A 19142-nucleotide genomic window follows, 5' to 3' on the forward strand; every position below is an offset into this window, starting at 1 on the left:
TCCCGGGTCCCGACACCCGAGCAGCCTCACCCTCCTCAGGGTGCCCTCAGCCCGTGCCGGGGGCGGTCCCTGCAGCCAGGCCCTGTTCCGAGGGCAGAACTCCATGAGGAGGAGGCTCTAATGAGGAGTTGTTAATAATCCACCCTGAGCAGGATCCCGGGCTGCCCTCTGGCGTCCCCTCCCCTGTTGGGGGCCGGCTGGGTCCCCGCACGTCTCGACCCCGGTGAATCCCGCAGAGTCCCGCCGCCTCGCCGGCCCCGGAGCCGGGCCCGCCCGCCTGAGGGCAGGGCTCCGTGACGTCATCCGTCCGCGCCCGGCCCCGCCCCTCCGCCCCCCCGCCCGGCCGCCGCCGCCATGGAGTCGAACCGGGACGAGGCGGAGCGGTGCATTGGCATTGCGCTGGCCGCTATCAAAGCCAACCAGCCCGACAAGGCCCGCCGCTTCCTGGAGAAGGCGCAGCGCTTGTACCCCTCGCAGCGGGTCCGCGGTGAGCGCCGGGCCGGGGGCGCGGCGGGGGGCCCGGGGGTGCGCGGCCTGCGCGGCCGCTGCCGGGCCTGACCTCTCACCCTCACGGCGCCTGCGCGGTGCGCGCGGGGCACGCCGGGAAAGCGAGTTCATCGGGGGGCCCGGGGCGTGTCCGGGGGTCTGGGGCTGCGGTGCCGGCCGGGACCGGGCACCGATGGGCCGGGATCGGGATCGGGACCGGGTACCGACGGCCCGCGGCCGCTGTCTTTAGTGAGGAGGGCGCTGGGAAGGGGAGCCGGCTCCGCGCTGCTGTGGCAGCCCTGAGGCGCGGGCACAGCCCCCGCTGCTGCCGGGGCAGCGCTGAGGGGAGGCAAGGGGCTCGGCAAGGCGAGGGGAAAGTTCTCGGGGAGCTGTGAAAAGCCCTTCTCCTCCTCCGACTCCTCCTTTCCTATTCCTCTATTCTTTTTCCTGTTACACTTTTCCTGCTTGTCTCCTCCTTATATTCCTCCTTTTCCTCTACTGTTCCTCCTCTCCTTCTATTCCTTTCCTCCTGTTTCTGCCCCTCTTCTCCTTCTGTTATTTTCCTCCTCCTCCTGTTCCTCTCCTCTTCCTGTTTTTCTCCTCCTCCTCCTCTTTTTCCTGTTCCTCTCCTCCTCCCATTCCTCCCCTCCCTCTCCCGTTCCTCTCCTCCCTGTTCCTGCATTCCCCCTCGTGTTCCTTCTCTCCTCCTGTTCCTCCTCATCTCTTCCTCTTATCCGTCCTCTCCTCCTCATCCTTCTCCATTCCTCCTCCTCTCCTCTTGCTGTTCCTCCCGTTTCCATCGTATTCCTGCTCTCCCTGCCCTGTTCCTGCTCTGTTTGCAGACAGACAGACAGGCCGTGGCTGAGCCCATGCTCTCACACGTGTAACAAAACAAGACTCCTCCCCAAGACTTTGTGCCACATTTTTGTTTGTTTCCATCATTTCCTGAAAGCTTTAATTCATATGGGAAGTGGTTTATGAAATCAGCCTAACTCTGCTCTTTCCCTGCGTGTTCTTACATGGCAGAATATTGTGTAAAAAGCTGTAGATTTAATTTTTTTTTATTTGTCCTCACTGAGTTTGGATTGTTTGGCTGAGCTTTGCAGCTTGTTTGCCCCGAGGCTTCCTGTAATCCTGGTTTTGGTTGCAGCAGGGCTCTCCCCTCTGCCTCAAACACAGTGTGTGCTGTGCTGTGGTTTCCCTCCCCTCCTTTTCCTCTGGAATTTATACTTTGGTGAAATTACTGGGTAGGAAAAGTGACTTCTGGAGGAAGGCAGAGGCAGCAGGGCAGGTTAATGTTAAACACAACATTTGTGCTGATTTATGGCCAAACCCAACCAAGTTTCTCATCCAAGGACCCTTTGGTCCATGTCCTGCTGGCTCTGGGTTGGGAAATGCTGCCAGAGATGCCCTGGTGGTCCCTGAGCCTCTGAGCAGCTCCTGGGAAATCTCTAAATCTCCTCCCCAGGAATTCCCCAGGGTTTGGCAACACTCTGCAAACTCTGACCCTGGCTGGGCTTTTTGGGATCAGGGGAGGGTTTTGCAAGGGGATTGCAGCAGAAATCTCCTGTGTCAGAGCACGTTGGCTGAGACACATTCACACTCTGGTCACCTTTCAGGGAGAGATGGGGAAATTTATGGGAAGTTGGGCAAATGTTGGCTAATAAGGGAAGAAAAGTGCCCCATGGCACGTGCTGGGGAGGAGCTGGGTTGGCAGAGCTGCAGTTTAATTCTGCACTCTCTGAGTTTGTGCTGTGCTGGGGCTGCAGAGGGTGCAGAAAGCAGCAGGTGTGGGGCTGTACAGCAAAATGGGACTGAGCTGTGGCCAGCTGGGGGTTTCTGTGCTTGGCTTGGGGAAATGCACCCTGGGCAGCAGAGACAGGGGGATTCTGCCCCTGTGCCCCTGGGCTCAGGTGAGACCCCACCTGCAGAGCTGCCCCAGCACAGGAAGGACCTGGAGCTGCTGCAGAGCCCAGGGGAGGCACCAGCATGGGCAGAGGGATGGAGCAGCTCTGCTGGGAGGAAAGGCTGGCACAGCTGGGGCTGTGGAAGGGTATGGGGAGACCTCACAGCTCCTTCCAGAGCCTGAAGGGGCTGCAAGAAAAATTTGAAAGGAATTTCATCAGGAACTGGAATGGCAGGACAAGGGGAATGGCTTCCACTGCCAGAAAGCAAGGATGGATGGGATATTGGGAATTAGGAATTGTTCCCTGGCAGGGTGGGCAGGCCCTGGCACAGGGTGCCCAGAGCAGCTGGGGCTGCCCCTGGATCCCTGGCAGTGCCCAAGGCCAGGCTGGATGGGATTGGAGCAGCCTGGGACAGGGGAAGGTGTCCCTGCCCATGGCAGGGTGGCACTGGATGTGCTCTAAGGCCCCTTCCAACCCAAACCATTCTGGGATCAGAATCTCCTGGCAAGCTGTAGGGAATGAAGCCCAAAGCAGCAAGAAGGGGGTAGGTGGGGAACAGCCTTGTGAGGGGAAATTTAAAATCACCTGGCAGATTGCTCCAGGTTTGGAAGGAGCAGAACCAAAGGTTATCATTCAGTGAGCACTGAAGCACTGGAAATATGAGTGAGGGAAAAGTTTACTTGTCTAAAATAAATTTATTTTAAATTTGTGTAGGTCCCAAGCCCAAAAGCTCATCCAGTTACTGCTCCCTAGCCCACTGGCCTTGGCATCCCTCATCTTCTATTGGCTTTTGGATTCCTGAGTGGATTTTCCTGCCCCCTCTGAGCACTATCCCAGATAGGATATCTTGGCTCAGCTCTTGGCCTACCAGTGTTGTTTGCACTTGCCTGAAGAAGGTGATGCCCCACAGTGCAAGGTCTGTGCTGTGCAATCCATAGGAGGAGGTGGAACATCCCTCCCAGTTCTGGGGTCTGGATAAGGGACTGCAAGCTCAGGACACTGGGGCTGTGTAAATATCCCTGGCTGGGTTTCACTGCAGCATGTGTGCCTGTTCTTTTGAGTGGGGGTGAAGAAATCAGTCTGATGTTGGGTCAAAAAGCAGATTTAAACGATGGTGCTGTGCAGCTGCACGATGGAAGGATGCTTGGAGCCTCCCTCCATTGTGTCACCTGGGTGGTTGGGCCAGGCCTGCATGTTGGAGAGGATGGAAAACAGTGCCTGAGCCTTGCAAGGAGGAGGAGGAAGAGGAAGGTGAATTTGTCCCCCCAGTAACTGAGGCAGGATGGGTTTCACAGCTGCTCCCAGCCCCCAGGCAGTGACAGGAGAACAAAGCACCTGAGTGAGGAGCTGGCAGCCAGCAGTGCTGCAGCTCTGTCCCCAGAAGGGGAGTGTCCCCATGGGATTGGCAGCCCACAGAGTTGTTTTCTAAGCTCTCTAAAGATATGGCATTGTCACATCACTTCCCCAACACTGTAGGCTCTGAAAAGCAGGAGATAAAGAAGAATAATAGACTTTATAATGTGCTAGAGGACACATTTGGACATGGTTTGCTGTCAAGGACAGATGGAAGGGAACAAAGGACAGGGAGACACTGCTTTGCTGATCTGCTGTGGCTCCTGGACTGTCTGTCTGGGTGGTGCTGGGGTTTTTGTGGAGGGTGTGTGTGCTGGGAGCAGCAGAACATCTTCAGGAGTGGCCCTCACACCTGGGTGAGAAGCAGCAGGAGCTGAGAGATTACCTGGCAGGAAAGGTGAGGCTTTTCCTGGGGAAGGATGGATGGGGGGCCTTGGGAAGGTGGCAGAGATGGAGAGGAATCTCTCCATGGGACAGCTGGAAGGGCAGGCTGAGCTTGGTGCTTTGCTCCTTATGTTTTTGTTTCTCTCCTTTCAGTTCTGCTTGAGTCACTCAACAAGAACGAGCAGTCAGCCAATGGGCAGTCCCAGCCCAGGGAATCCACCAACCCTCAGTTCAGGAAAATGAGTGGAGATTTCCCATCAGCCAACGGAGAGGCTGGGGGGGAGGCCCCCAAGGGCTACACTCAGGACCAGCTGGATGCAGTGAAGAGGTTTGTGCACAGCTCTCTGGGGCATTTGTTTGACTTTACCACATGGTACCCGTCTGCTTTTCACAGTACTTTAAAGATTTCAGCTTTGAACCACTTGGAATAGTGTTAAGAGCATGCCCAGGAGGATCTATAGCTGCAGCAGCCCTGGTGGGCAGCTGGCTTGGGTCTGCTCATTTTCCAAACCCTGTTTCAGGCTTCCTTTGTCCCATTTGCCCATCCTGGCAGCTGAAGGACTGAGCTGCAGGTGCAGTCACTTGGTAAACTTTGTTTAAGGTTATGGGCACGGCCTGAATTGTGCAAGAACCACTTCAAGGGACTTGTAGGAATGTTTGTTACATCATCCACCTCTCCAAAAACCCAGCCTGCTGGATTCTGTCTCCTCATGTGAGCAGCTGAAGCCTTGGCTGGGCTGAGTGTGCCCAGGCAGGATGGGCTGCCCACCCTGGGCTGCTCCCTCCTTCCTTCTCTGCAATTCAGCTGATGCAAGTTTTACATCTGGGAATTAGCTGAGGAGAGAGTGAGGTGGGGAGGGAAAGGCCAACATCCTTCAGGTGCTGCAGTCCTTCCCAAGCAGCCTCCATCGCAGGGACATGATGAATGTGAAATTTATTTGCCAATCACGTTCCTGTGTGGGTCTGAGGGAGGCCCTTCCTCCTGCGCTGGCCCAACTCGTTCTGTGCTGGGTCACCCTCTGAGAGCAGGGGCTGAGTAATGCACAGATCCCTGAGCAGCACCCTGAAACTGCTGCCTGAGGAGGCTCAGAGCTGACAGGTATCCAAGACAAAGGGGTTTTTACTCCTGGAACTCAGTGCTTGCTCCCCTCTCCCCTGGCAGGGTAAAGCAGTGCAAAGATTACTATGAAATTCTGGGAGTCAGCAGAGAAGCTTCTGATGAGGATCTGAAAAAGGCCTACAGGAAGCTGGCCCTGAAGTTCCACCCAGACAAGAACCACGCACCAGGGGCCACAGAGGCATTCAAAGGTAAAGCCAGCTCCACATTTGTGCTTTGCCCCCAACTCTCATTGGGTTGGGCTTGTGAGAACCCTTAAAAACAGCCCCACAAGTCAGGCAGTGACATAAAGCTGCTCTTTGTGAAGCTGCCTCCCTTCAGAGCTGCTCATGTCATGACCAAAGCATGAGCTTAAAATAATAAACACAGGCTGGCAAGGTAGGACTCACCTCTGTTGGCTGGGTAAGGAGGAGCCTTTCTTCTCTTTCCCCAGCAGCCCTTCCCTTCCCTTCCCTTCCCTTCCCTTCCCTTCCCTTCCCTTCCCTTCCCTTCCCTTCCCTTCCCTTCCCTTCCCTTCCCTTCCCTTCCCTTCCCTTCCCTTCCCTTCCCTTCCCTTCCCTTCCCTTCCCTTCCCTTCCCTTCCCTTCCCTTCCCTTCCCTTCCCTTCCCATGTTACTCCAAGCTCCTGTCTCACTGCTCAGGAGGGAATTCTGTCAGGATTAACCCAGTTACACCAGAAGCAGACTCAGGGCTCAAAAACCCCTCAGGAGAAACATTCCAGGAAGCACCCAGCTGTTTGTGGATGGAACTGGTGGATACAAATCCCAAGTGGAAGTTTCTAGGGTGGGACTGCAGCAGCCATACAAGTGAGCCCAGCCAGAACTCAGAAAAGGAGCTCTGGTTCTGCTGCAAAGAGCCCAATTCTCAGAGCCTCTCTGTAAATGCAGCAGGGATGTTTCCTGGGTAATGAGACGCCTTAAGATTGGAGAAATTTTCCAAGAGAGATGCTGTGGTTTGGAACATATAATCCCATTTTCCCCTGCAAGCTGTGGAAGTTTGATTATTGTCATTGAGCTAAACACAGTCATACAGCACTGGTTTGGAAGCCAAATAATCTGATTCTGGCCACTTTTTAGAAAGAAATTCTTTACTCAAGACAGTGCTGAGGCCCTGGCACAGGCTGCCCAGAGGAGCTGTGGCTGCCCCTGGATTCCCTGGAAGTTTTCTAGGCCAGGTGGGACATAGTTTGGAGCAACCTGGGATATTGGAAGGTGTCCTGCCCATGGCAGGGGGTGGAATGAGAGGGTCTTTAAGGCACCTTCCACGCCAGAGCAGCCAGATTTTGGGAGTGAAATGCATGAGCCCTGTGCTGGAGCAGGGAGCAGGGCTGGCCTGATGTCAGTGCACTGGTACACTATCCAGGTGAGCTCCTCACAGACGCACATTCAGCAGTAAAAGTCTTGGGTAAGGTTTGTTCAAGCCCTTTAAGACTTAAATCCTTCCCTGATAAGAGTTAGCAAATAGTGACTGAGCCCCAGCTACCTGGGAGAGCCCCTGCTGGTGTGGGGGCAGATGGAAGGGCATCTGCACACAGCTCTCAGCTCTGCCTGTGCAGTGCTCCTGCTGCACAGCTCATCCCTGGATCCCTCAGTGGCCAAAGGCAGGTTTCCTCACCTGTAATCTTGAATAATGATGTTTGCCCAAGGCTTTGGCAGGAGCTACGTGCCAGAAGTGGAGCGTTAAGCAAAGTGCCCTTTATCCCCCACTGCAGGGTTATCTCCTCCAGGCCTTGCCTCCATGGCTTCCTGTCCTTCAGCCCCTGGGCTGAGCTGAAGTCCAGCTGCTTGCTTCCAGAGGGTGAAGGGGGAAACGTGCCCTGCTGTGAGGATATGAGTTAATTTTTCCTTATGTTGATGGATCAGCTGAAGTCTTGGCATTTGCCTTCCCAGTGACACTGATAAGGTGCTGAGCCCGTGCCTCAGTGTGCAGTTCCAGCTGGCTGCAGGTTGCCTTGTGGCAGATCTGCCTCACTGCCTGCCTGCTCCTGGGAAAAGCCTTCAGCCTGGCTACTTGGAGCTAAAATCCTGCCTTGGAATGAGGCATTTCATGGGCTTTGTCAGCACTAAGTCAGATAGTGAAGAAACCCTGAACCACTCCGTTGTCATTGCTTCCCTTGTTCTTTCCAGCTGTGTGGTTGATGCACTCTGAGTCACTCCTTGTCCACCAGCTTCCCTGCCTGGCTCTAGAAATGTTTGCTCTGGGTGCACTAATTATAACCAAGAAGGAGAGGGAGTGTATTGACATTACATCCTCTGCCCTCCAAATCTCCACTCCAAGAAGAAACCGTACACCTCCATCTGACCATGGGGAAATGCTGAATCTTGGAGCTGATCTCCTCCAAATGGGCCCATCATCCCCCTTTTCCCCCTTTTCCATCCCTTCTGCCCCTGCCTTTTACACACCAGGCAGCTGCTCCCATGGGCATTTTGGGTCCTTGTGGCACAGGCAAGCCTGGGGTGGCTGGGTACAGAGGGAAGCTGGAATGTGCAGAGAGGTGAGTGCAGAAACAGGAGGGTGGCAGGCAGACATTCTGGGAAAGGGGCTCAAACTCCTGAGGCTGGAAGGAGAGGGACCAGGTACCTGGCAGGGGTTTAGTTCCAGTACATTTCCAGCTTCAGGCACTGGTTAACAGTCCTTGTAATTATGCACCTTGCATGTGGCATCTGCAAGTGCTGAAACTCTTAGCTGATGGATGCAACTTCTGGCTAATGTTTCCTTAGCAGCTTCTATGGAAAGTTTTAAAGTCCCTTTCAGGGATTTAGCCCATATTTAAATTCTTTGCTGTGTGGTGTTCACAGGGGTCTTAGGGTGAGGGAAGAGACAGATATCTGACTTTATATTTCAGAAGGCTTGATTTATTATTTTATGAGGTATATTACATTAAAACTATACTAAAAGAATAGAAGAAAAGGTTTCATCTCAGAAAGCCAGCTAAGCTAAGAAAAGGAAAGAATGATAACAAAGACAGCTGCCTCAGACTCTGTCTGAGCCAGCTGGGCTGTGATTGGCCATTAATTACAAACATCCAAGATGGGCCAATCAAAGATCTACTTGTTGCATTCTACAGCAGCAGATAACCATTGTTTACTTTATGTTCTTGAGGCTTCTTAGCTTCTCAGGAGGAAAAAATCTGAAGGAAAGGATTTTCATGAAAAGATGTCTGTGACACTTTGCAGTTCTAGTTGTAGAATAAATTCCCTTAGTGCCACTTTTGAATAAAATTTGTCAACTAAAATTTGATTTCCCTGCACAGCTGAAGGGTTTCCCTGGGGATATGCACCAAACCCTTATCATTTGAATGAATGAAGGAGTTTTTCCCTGTGTGGTTTCCTCCTGCCTGGATTTGCCCGGGTGCCCGTTGCAAAGACGTGGGGGCAGTCAGCCCGTGGCTTTGCCCAATGAGGAAGGCAATGGTGGCACTGTGCAGGGCTGCAGGGGAGGAGGGAGCCGGCTGAGCTGATTGTGCCCTGTGTGCCGCAGCCATCGGGAACGCGTACGCCGTGCTGAGCAGCCCCGAGAAGAGGAAGCAGTACGACCAGTTCGGGGACGAGAAGCTCAGCGCCGCCCGCCACGGCCACGGCCACGCCGACTTCCACCGCGGCTTCGAGGCCGACATCTCCCCCGAGGACCTCTTCAACATGTTCTTTGGGGGTGGCTTCCCTTCCAGTAAGCACCTTCAGCCCTATGTTCCTTCTCCTCCTTTCGGTGCAGCTGGGGCTCTTGAGGCTGCGCTGGGTTCCGTGAGGGGGAGTTCTCCCTCACGTGTGGCCTCAAAGTTTTTTAAATGGTTCATCCTTGGAGAGCTCAGCAGCCATCAGAGCTGGACTCCTTCCCAGCCTCAGGTGTTTGCTTGCATGCTGGCAACATCAGCTGCTGTTAGGTTGGGTTGAATGCTAGAACAAAAAGGGACTTGTTTTAAGGGTTGTTGTGGAAATAATCCTGGTTTTGAGGAAGGCTTTTCTGCCTGGTGGTTTTGGAATTTAAATCTTCTTATCAGAGCAAACTGTGGTAACACCTGGGCCTTGTTCTTGATCTCTGCTTCACCATGTAGCTAAACAGGTTCTCCAGGATCAGTGGTCACTTCCTTCTCTCCCCTGTGCCCCAAAAAAAAAAGGAAAATAATATTTCTACAGCATAACTTAGACCTTGTGAATTGAAAAATAAGTCTGCATCCTGTCTGTCCTCAGTGCTCACCATGGCTTGGGGAGCAGGAAAGAATCTGTTCCTTTACTTGCTCAAAAGACACAGATTCCATGTCAGGAGAAGAGTATTTTGGAGGACTCCTTTGTATTTGTTCCACTCATATCTGACTGGAAGTGGACACAGGGCTTCTTGACCTCTGTGGACCAACTTGAAAAAAAAATTGGTTTCATTTAAAAAAATTCACTCTGGTCGCTCTTTTCTGTCTGGAATCTGAGCACTAGCACCCCAGCACCCCAGCTCAAAAGCATCTGGAAGCTTTTTGCAGCATTTGTGCTGTGCCTGGCAGAGAGGCCAAGAAGCTGCTCCTGCAAAAACAGCATGTTGCTATTTCAGCTCAGTCTCTTTTTCCCTTTCCTCGCTGTCCCGAGAGAATTGAGGGCTGCTCTCTCAGCCTGGAAACCTTTGCAGCTGTAGCTTTGACATTTAAAACAGGACATGGGAGAGCTTTGTTGGCAGGGTGGGAAGAAGCCCAGAATGATTTCTGTTTGTGACTGGTTTTAATCTATTCCATCAGAAGGGAGAAGGCCTGTGCAAGCTGTTCTCTCTCTGTGGCTGACCCTGCTCTGGGCAGGAGGTTGAACTTCCTGAGGTCACTTCCAAGCTAAGTTTTCATACAATCCTGCAAAATCTTACAGAAGGAGCTCTGTGCCCACCCTGCACTCAAACCCCCTCAGGAATGTCCTGTTTCAGCCTGGAAGCAGGTGAAACATGGATCATGTTCATCTTTCATGGTCCCTCCCTCGCCAGGCAGCAGCACCCTCCACTCCGCACCGTGACTTTGGGGTAAGAGTTTTCTTCTCCCTGCAGGCAATGTGCACGTGTACAGCAATGGCAGGATGAGGTACACCTACCACCAGAGGCAGGACAGGAGGGAGCACCAGGGGGATGTAAGTGGAAAACACCTGGGGTCTGGGGGGCTGCAGGTTTTCCCAGCACAGCACTGGGAGCTGGTTCCTGGGCCTGGCTTGTGAACAGTCCTGCTTGTTGCCCCCCTCCCAAACAGAAAGCTGGAGTCAGGGTTATTATGGCTGTTGTCTGGGCAGAGCCAATTTTATTGTAAAAAAACAAACAAGAACTTCCTGGATATTTTTATCTCAAGCTTGAAGGTGGAACTGAAGGGGGTGAGGGAGGTGAGGGAGAGGGGGAATTATCTTCATCTGTCCAGCCCTGAAAAGGGGAGAAGCCATCCATAAAACCAGTCCTGGTCACTGGTTTGCTCTAGAAAAACGAGTTGTGGGCATGAGGCTTTTGGAATTCCCTGCCAGGGCTCCCCCTGTCACATCCCATTGTCACATCAGAGAAGAGCCAGGGGGTTTGGACCTTCAGAGTCACACTGTCCTGTGGTTTGGGTTACTCCCTGTGCAAAGCAGGAGAGAGAGGTTGTGTTGGAGCACTGGGAGGGAGGGAAGGAGGGAGGGAGGTGCCATGGGATCCTTGTCCAGCTGGGTGGGTGGCACTGCACTGTGTGTTTGTGTTCCCTCAGGGCGGCCTGGGGCTGTTTGTCCAGCTGATGCCCATCCTCATCCTCATCATCGTGTCAGCTCTCAGCCAGATGATGGTCTCCAGCCCACCCTACAGTTTGAGCCACAGGCTGTTAGTACCCATTCCTCTAAACCTTATCCACGTGGGGAGGGGGTGGGCTCTGGAGGGTGTGGTGGGGCAGGGGTCTTGCTTTGGGTTTCTTTGCTTTATCCTCTGACCCCATGGCTCCTGCTGCCAGTGAAGTCTTTGTGGTTGTCACACAGGTGTGAGATATGAGGTGCAGGGAGAGTTGGAGGGTGCTCACTGCCCTGATGGAGAGAGTTCCTTGCCAGGGACCTTCTGCAGTCCATACCCACGGCTGTGTCTGTCATGGAAAGGGATAAAATGGTCTGGGGAGGCTGCAGCCCAGCACTGAGATCCCATATGGAGCAAATTGAGGTGCAGAGTATGTAAGACAAAAGCCATGTTCTCCATGAAAGCCTTAGCACAGTGCAGTAGAGGAAGAGGATAAGGAATAAAAGTCACTCCCAGAGAAATCCCCTTTCTGAACTCTCATCTTGCCATGAAACAGCTTTGGCCAGACACTGAGGATGTGAAAGTGAAACTGCTCTGTGCTAGGTCCTGTGGAAATGCCCCCATCTGCTCCCTCTGGTGACTAATGGAACATGTCCTCATTCTTAGTCACTGTGCAGTGCTAACAAAGAGTGGGGAAACAGGCTTGATTTCTGCTGCTTGCATCATTCCTGGCAAAGGCTTGGTGCCTGTTCAGTGTGAGCTCTTATGTGCATTTAGAGAGGGCAGGCCTGGTTCCAGCCTGGTGTCCCTGCCTATTTTCACAGGTAGCAATGTTTGCCATTGATCACAGGATCCCAGAGGGCTTTGGATTGGAAGGAACCTTTAAGTTACCTTGTTCCACCCCCTGCCATGGCCATGGACACCTCCCACGAGCCCAGGCTGCTCCAAGCCCCATCTAACCAGGCCTTGAGCAATTCCAGGGGAGGGGCATGATGTTAAATACTGCAAAACCCAGCTTAGCTTTCAGATTCAGAGCAAAGACTGACATTGGTGCTTGGGACCAAAAGATGGGATGGATGGTTTTGGCACAGTTAAGGGTTATTCTGAGAGGGTGAAGGTTGTTGAGCTGTGATTTCCACAGCTGGCATTAGCATTGTAAAACTAAGCACTGTACACATGCACCAGTTTGGTTTATACTGGTCAAGAGTCTGTGGGGTGAGAAGACACAGAAGGGAGGGAGCATTTAAATGGGCAGGGATTTGCTCCCAGCCTTGCCAGAGGAAGCCATCCCTGAGCCCCAGATGTTTCTCTGCTGCCCCATTCCCTGCTCCCTGTGCTGTCCCTGTCTCTGCACACTCAGGTAGCAGCGAGCAGCCCAATTTCCAAGGCTGGATTTGGACAGGGGTGGGAAGTGAGCTCCTGCAGCCCTGCCGGAGGCTTCCCGAGCTGGAGGGTGTTTGAGCTGCTTTGAGGTGCTGCAGGGCCGGCAGGAGGAGCTGCTGCATCACTCACTGGGAAGGGAAAGCTGTGCCCCAGCTCAGGAGCAGGGGAGCAGAAGCTTTGAACCCACAGATTTAAATGCCTCTCCTCCATAGCGGAGGTGTCACTGAGGAGAGCAGAGTCCTAAAGAACCACTGTCACCTTTGTAAATCCCTTCCCAAAAGGATCTTCCTGCTGGAAGAGCTGCCTGGCTGTGGGCCTGATTGGTACTGCTCAGTAACACCTCCTGGAATTGGCCTGAGTTAATTGCATGTCTGACTGCAGGTGACAGGTTTCTGTGCCCTGATTTTCCTGCTTCACACCCCAGTGTGCTGCTGCAACCTGCCATTCCCAGTCCTTCTCCTCTGAGGGCACACTCTGTAGTCCATCTTTATCCAGGAGAGGAATATGAGCTTTGGGAGAGCTCAGGGCTCTGTCTTGACAGAGAATATAGTGAACTTGGCTTTTTCCAGGCTGCACCTCTGCCTTGAGAAATCCCAGCAGAGCTCTGTGCTCCTGTTCAGTCCCTTCAGTTACCCAGCACTGGGATCCCACCTGTATCCTCTGATGCAGACTGAAGGCTGGGCTGGATGAGTTCATGTTTAGAGCTGGCTCAAGAGCCAGGCTGCTCCCAGTGCAGCAGCAGCTGGTATTTATCTCAGGAACTTTGGGCACGTCTCCAGGTGGAGCTGTCCTGGCAAATCCAGCGTTTGGGCCCAGCTCCTGTGCTACAGCTCACACACATGCCCTAGGGAGGGTCTCTGGGTTTGCTGGGCTGTCAGGGGAAGCAGAGCAGGGCTTTGTCTGAAATGCAAATCCACTGGGCCAGGAGAGGAAGAGATTTCCTTCTGGAAAGTGCTTTCTGTGCTGGTTGATGCAGGCTGGGGCACCGAGCGGGTCCCATCTTGCGAATGGAGGAAATCACTGATTTAATAAATTAATGAAAATTCCAGGGAACATTTTATTTTAATTAATAGGCAATGTGTCTTGGAGTTATGTGTGTATTCAGAGCTCTGCCCACCTAGCTGGAGGCCTGGCAGCTTCTCTCTCCCTGTGCTGGTGGTTGGTTTCCACCTAGAAATGCTGCTCCCTCCCACCCTCCAAGCCAGTGGCTGGATGGGGTGAGGGATGTTTCCTTCTGTTTGGAATCACATCACCCAAGCTGGGGGCTTTGCTGTGCCCTTGAAACATGTCCCACACTGTTGTGCTTTTGTCCCTGCACCAGGTCTGTGGGTCACACACACAGGAGGGTCACAGAGCACTTGAAAGTCCCCTACTACGTGTCCGAGAGCTTTGCTGAGGAGTACACGGGCACGAACCTGAAGAACGTGGAGCGGAGCGTGGAGGACGACTACATAGCAAACCTTAGGAACAACTGCTGGAGGGAGAAGCAGCAGAGTGAGTAGTGAGGGGTCCATGGGCTGCCTTTGGAATGTCTGACTGAGGACTAAGTCGTGCTCAAGTTATACTTTAACACGGTGCCAGCACATTTCCTGTGTCGTTGGCTTTGTTTTTTCCAGTCTGTGACTTCATGACAGGCCCGGTATGTGGGGGTTTTTTGTTTTGTTTTGCTTTTTAATGCTGCTGCAGAACTGGTCAGACAGGAGCTGTGCCCCAGAGGTTCCCCTGCCGTGTCAGCAGGATACCTCTGATTTCCAGTGGAGGGGGAAGGTAGAACCTCTGGGATCCCTGCTAGCCCCGTGTCATATTTCAGCTGTTCAAGGACGGTGCTGGAAAGTCTGCTGCCCATGGTGTCGTGGTCCCACATCCCACCCCTGCTCCCAGGGGGCTGCCCAGGCAGCTGATCCAGCCAGACATGCTGGCAGCAGAGGGTGGTGAGGGCAGCGAGTCCAGGGGCAGCCTGTGTGCTCTGGCTGCTGTGCTGGTCACGGCTCTGGGAGCAGTGGCTGGGGTAGGATTTCAGCTCTGGAATGCCAGAGGGGCTGTGATCATCCCTGGGCGGTGCCAAACTCACAGAGCCCTGCTGGGGTAACCTTTGTGTGGGCTGTCCCTGCATGTCCTGGGACTGGAGCTGGGTTCTCCTGGCTTTTCCCAGGATGGATGAGCTGTCAGCAGCTCTTACGCCCATCCTGTCCCAAAGGGCGCGGGGCATTTCCTCATCCTCATCCTCACCCTTTGCTCCACCTTGGACAGCTGGAGGTGCCTCCTGTTCCCAGCAGAGCCTGTGGAGGAGCAGGGCCTGGCAGGGGAGTCCCTTCCAGAGGGCATTCCTGACGCTGAGCTTTTCCCTTTGCAGAGGAAGGCTTGTTGTACCGGGCACGCTACTTCGGGGACTCGGACCTGTACCAGCGGGCACAGAAGATGGGCACCCCCAGCTGTAGCAGACTGTCAGACGTCCAGGCCTCCCTGCACGGATAGTGCCAGCCCAAGTACGAGCTGGGAGCAGGGAACCCCAGTGCTTTGATCACTGAGAGCCCTGAGTGAGACACAGCCCTCCAGGAGTGTCCTCGGGGTGCACACCGCAGCCTCCCCTCCGACGGCGCTCCGCGTTAATCAGGAATCCATTGGGTTTAGTTTGCATGTCGGCACCCCCGGCTCTCTCCAGGCTCCCTCTTTTCTGTGGCCTCTAGGAGCAGGGCACAATCCCTTGGGGAGGTTGGGAGTTTCTTAGGTGCTGTGGCATTCAGCCCCCACATTTTAATGAGCGCTTGGTTTTGGTTGCTTTGTTGTCTGTTTTGCTGGGAAAGCTGTTGGCCCTGGCATGTGACAGGGAATGGAGTCCCACCCAACAGATGTTCCTTGTCCCCCCTCCTGTTGCCTTCCCATTCAAGGAGAACAAAGCAAATGTTCCCAGCAGGTTGTAGAAGTAACTTACTGGGTTAAACTGGCAATCAAAGCAAGAGCAGCTGGGGGGGAGGTCTGGAAGATTTGGGGGTTGGAGAGCTTGGATTAAGGAGAGCCCGGATAACACATGTGAGATCAGATCTGCTGGGAGAACTGCACCAAAATAATGAAAAAAAATTGCCACGGGCTTTGGAGTCCTTTTTCTGCATAAATTTTTGGGCTGATTTCACCTACCAGGTACTGCTGGGCTGCCTGTGAAATCTGCAGATCCCCAAAATTGTCCGAGCACAAGATTTCTATAGAAAAACTCCTGGGTGAAGCTTGTTCCAGGTGTTGTATGGACACCGTTCCAGCTCACAGGGACTCCTTGAGGATGCTGGCTGCTGAGCTGCTTGATTTGCACTTTTGGGGGTTGTTTTCCTCAGCATCTGAAAGTTTGGCCTTTAAAGCAAATCCTTTGGGGCACATGGGGCTTTTCCTTGGGTGTATCCTGGTTTTGGATCCGTTCCTACCTTGATCCTCCCGCTCTCTCCTTTGGATGACTGCGCCTCTTCTGGTGTTAATTACCTGCTTTTCTTTAATTCCCTCCCTGCACCCGTGGTCTGGAAGGAGCCTGGAAAAGCTGCTGCCTGTGCTGTGGGGTGGGAAGCGAGGGGGAGTCCCAGCCTGGCCTCAGACTGACACCGCTGCCGCTTTTGTTCCCAGAGCGTCCAAACGCCCGAAGACTTTGGGGAAGTGCACTGAGCCGAGGTGACAGACTTTGCTCTTTAAAAAGAATCAAACCTTATCTTAAACATGGAATTGGAGAATTAGCAACGCACAACTGCCCCTCTTTCTTCTCTCTGCCTCTCTCTGATGATGGCAGGCAGCGCTTGGGACAGGAAATCCAGCTCTCTGTCTTCCTCCTCCCCTCCCAACGCTGCTGGCGTGCTCCCAGGATCCCACAAGGATCCCACAGCCCCTGGAACAGACACACCGAGTGTGAAATAACCCAAACTAACTGCAGAAGCCTGAAGCAGGAGACCCTTCGCTGCTGCCAATGGAGAGAGAAGTGGGATTTGACACTAAAGAAAAGAAAAGAAAGAAGACACTAAAAGAAGACACTAAAGAAAAGAAAATATAATCTATTTAGCATTAATTTATAGCTGTATATATGTTGTACTTTTAAACTATGCAGGGGTTGGATGATTAAATTATTTTGGTTTTTGCCCATTTTGGGGAGCAGAGCAGCAGGAAGCCTCTTCCAGCGTGTCTCTGTCCACAGCACTTTCCTGCCTGGAAAACAGGAATCCCTTTGCAGCTGCTGTCCTTTGCTCCTGGGAGGACATTCTGTGGATGGGGACATGCATACACCTGCTCTTGGGGTTCTGATCACAGCAAACCCAAAGGTGCAGGGCTCCCAGAGAAGGGGGAGCCCGTGCAGAGCCGTGGATCTGCAGCGTCGGCGGAGCCGGGGTCAGCTGAGCCGCTCACCAGGGAAGGATTGTCCTGGATGGATTTTGCTCGTCAGTCTTTGGGTGATTTGTGCATGTAACTCCTTTTTCTGCCGAGTCTGCTGGAATTGTGCCTGGTAATCAGCGTGCTCCGTGCAGAGAGGGCTTTCCAACAGCCCTTTGTTGGGAGGTTTTGTGCTCGTCCCTCCAGGCGGGTGCAGCCTGGCCCTGCCCTCACACCCACCTCGTGTTTCCTGCAGGACACCTGAAAAGGCCACAGATCCATAAGGAACAAAGCATTCTGCTGGGGGAGATCAGGGTGTCTGATCTGCCCTGTGCCTGCCCCACCACGGGCAGGAGCAGCGTGAGCTGCCCCAGGTGCGGAGCCATCTCTTGGAAGCGAAGCCAGCACGAGCAGAGCCACCTCCCATGGAATAAACTGGATTATTTAAATTTTTGGGTTTTTTTTTTTTTTTTTTTGCTGCTCTGCAGCTCATTTGTGTCTAAAGACATTTCCAGTGCAAACCATCCCCTGGCACAGTCAGGGGAGTGAGCTGGGAGCACGGCAGCTCCCGGGTGGGCTGGCAGAGGAGGTTTTATCCCGTTGTCCTTAGGAATCCATGCGCTCTCTCTTGGCTGTTTGTTTATTTTGTGAAATCTCAGCCTCCCGTTGGCTGCAGGCCCTGTTATCCCACAGCCACCATGGCTTGGACCTGATTTTAAAGGGTTTTATTATTTCTTTTTTTTTTAATGGTTCCTCCACCTTCAGAAGAAATTGGGTGGAAGTTCAGGATTGGAAATGGCGCTCGATAGAGGCACAGGGATGATGGGGACGGGGTTAAACCAAAATCCTGCTCACAGAAGGAGCTGGATGTGTTGCCCAGTGCCATTCCCTGCCTGGAGCCTGCCTGCCAAAACCTTCAGGTTCTTTTTCCTGGTAGATACCCACGGATCACAAGGAGGGAGAAGGCATCGCTCCCAGTGGATGCTCACAGAGGCTGTATCTCTTGATTTAGTTAATTATACAATTGTACATCTATAAATAAATGTTTATAATGTGAAAGGCTCCAGCTGGGTTGGTGTCCTGTGGATTCCCTGCTCCAGCCAGCTCTGATTTTGCAGCTCCTCGGTGGTGGATGGAGTTTGGGGTCTTTGCCATCCCAAAGGTCCTGTGGGGGCTGCAGAGGGAAGGACAGGAAGGGGATGGAGAGGACGTGGTGCCCCTGGCACAGTGGCACCAAACACCCAGCAGGGCACCTTTGCTTCAGACCCGTTCTGCTGGGATGTTCCCAGAAGGGCCTTCCTCCCAATGGCCCCTCATCCTCTGGCTGAGCCTTATTCTCACCCTAGGATGCCACCTGGCAGCTTTATCCTGGCACTGGAAGGAGCCCTGTGGGCACCATCCCCATCAGGTGGGCAGGAACACTCTGGGCTGCCTTTGTTCCAGCAGAGCCACTGCCCTGGGTGCCCTTCCTGCAGGCAGTGGCTGGAATCTGCTGGCCCCAGAGCCTTGGGATGGATTTGGGATGGGTCTCTTTTCCTCCCCAGTGGAGGAAGTGGTGGAAGTACTTTTGGTACACCAAAGTGCTGGAAGCTCTGTGTGGGAATTTCCCCCTTTTCCTCCTTCTCTCAGAGGCCAAGAGTGGGAATTTCTCCCCTTTCCCTTATTTCCCTGCTCTCAGAGGCCGAGGGTCACATCCCTGCCATTTCCCCTCTGGGGTGAGTCAGCCCTGCTGGCACAGGGCACCCAGCCCAGGTTCTGGGGAGGTTTTGCTGCATTTTGGGTCATTCCCAGCCTGGAGCAATGGGAGACACTCTTGAATTTCAGGGTGTGCTGGTCCCTGCCCACTCACCAAAGCTGTGGGTGGTTTGAGCTGCCCATTAGCTCATTAACCCAAGCTTTTAATTGGAGCAGCTGCCAAAGGCAGGGAGGCACCAAAGGCAGGCAGGTGCTCCAGGAACGTCTTCCTCTGGCAGGTGGGGAGCCAAGGTGACCCCTCTTCCCCCATCACTGTTTTTGGTAGCAAAACCACGAGGGTGTAGCACTATCCTGGGATGTAAACCCTCACTTGCATTATTGCTGCTGATGCCCCCAAAAATCTCCCTTTCCTCTGCTGGCACCTGGGATCCCTGGGCTGATGCTGGTGCCACAAATAGCCCAACTCTTCCCAGGTCCCAAAATATCCCTCTGTGTAACCCCTGCCGTGGGAGACATCTGATCCAGCCTCGCTGGAAGCTTCTGCACCTCCCAGGGAGCTGCCAAACCCCAGGGACCTTGAGGCTCCCCCAAATTTCTCAGGGAAAGGCCATTTTGCTATAAATAAAAGCAAAGTTTCACCTTCATAGCTGGGGCTGTGGCTGGGTGGTGCCACACAGAATGTTTTGGTGGGCACCCCCAGGACAGAGGCTGTGCCATCGCTCTGTGTTGGCTTTTGGGAGTTTTGGTGGGGTTTTCTTTTTGTTTTCTTGGTGTGATCA

The 19142-nt window shown here is 53.5% G+C and overlaps 1 protein-coding gene across 2 annotated transcripts; it reads left to right on the forward strand.

Moving 5' to 3' along the window:
• The first annotated feature begins 339 nt into the window (after positions 1-339).
• Positions 340-17730, forward strand: DNAJB12 (DnaJ heat shock protein family (Hsp40) member B12). 2 transcript variants are annotated; one of them, XM_064716815.1, is made up of 9 exons: positions 340-487; positions 4284-4458; positions 5293-5438; positions 8728-8913; positions 10258-10337; positions 10934-11043; positions 13652-13824; positions 14684-14816; positions 15841-17730. In XM_064716815.1, exons 1-8 carry the CDS (start codon positions 355-357, stop codon positions 14803-14805), a joined length of 1125 nt encoding a protein of 374 aa, XP_064572885.1. In that variant the 5' UTR covers positions 340-354; the 3' UTR covers positions 14806-14816; positions 15841-17730. The 2 variants fall into 2 exon arrangements, with proteins under 2 accessions (XP_064572885.1, XP_064572886.1); XM_064716816.1 differs by having other exon boundaries at positions 15937-17730.
• Positions 17731-19142: the final 1412 nt, after the last annotated feature.

The sequence above is a fragment of the Zonotrichia leucophrys genome, chromosome 6 (genome assembly GCF_028769735.1).
Source record: "Zonotrichia leucophrys gambelii isolate GWCS_2022_RI chromosome 6, RI_Zleu_2.0, whole genome shotgun sequence".
NCBI classification, from domain to species: Eukaryota; Metazoa; Chordata; class Aves; order Passeriformes; family Passerellidae; genus Zonotrichia; species Zonotrichia leucophrys.

Coding starts and splice junctions, on each gene's coding strand:
- DNAJB12 (XM_064716815.1), top strand. CDS start 355: ATGGAGTCGAACCGGGACGAGGCGGAGCGGTGCATTGGCATTGCGCTG. Junction 8,914..10,257: donor TGGGGGTGGCTTCCCTTCCA/GTAAGCACCTTC, acceptor TTCTCCCTGCAG/GCAATGTGCACGTGTACAGC. Junction 13,825..14,683: donor CTGGAGGGAGAAGCAGCAGA/GTGAGTAGTGAG, acceptor TTCCCTTTGCAG/AGGAAGGCTTGTTGTACCGG.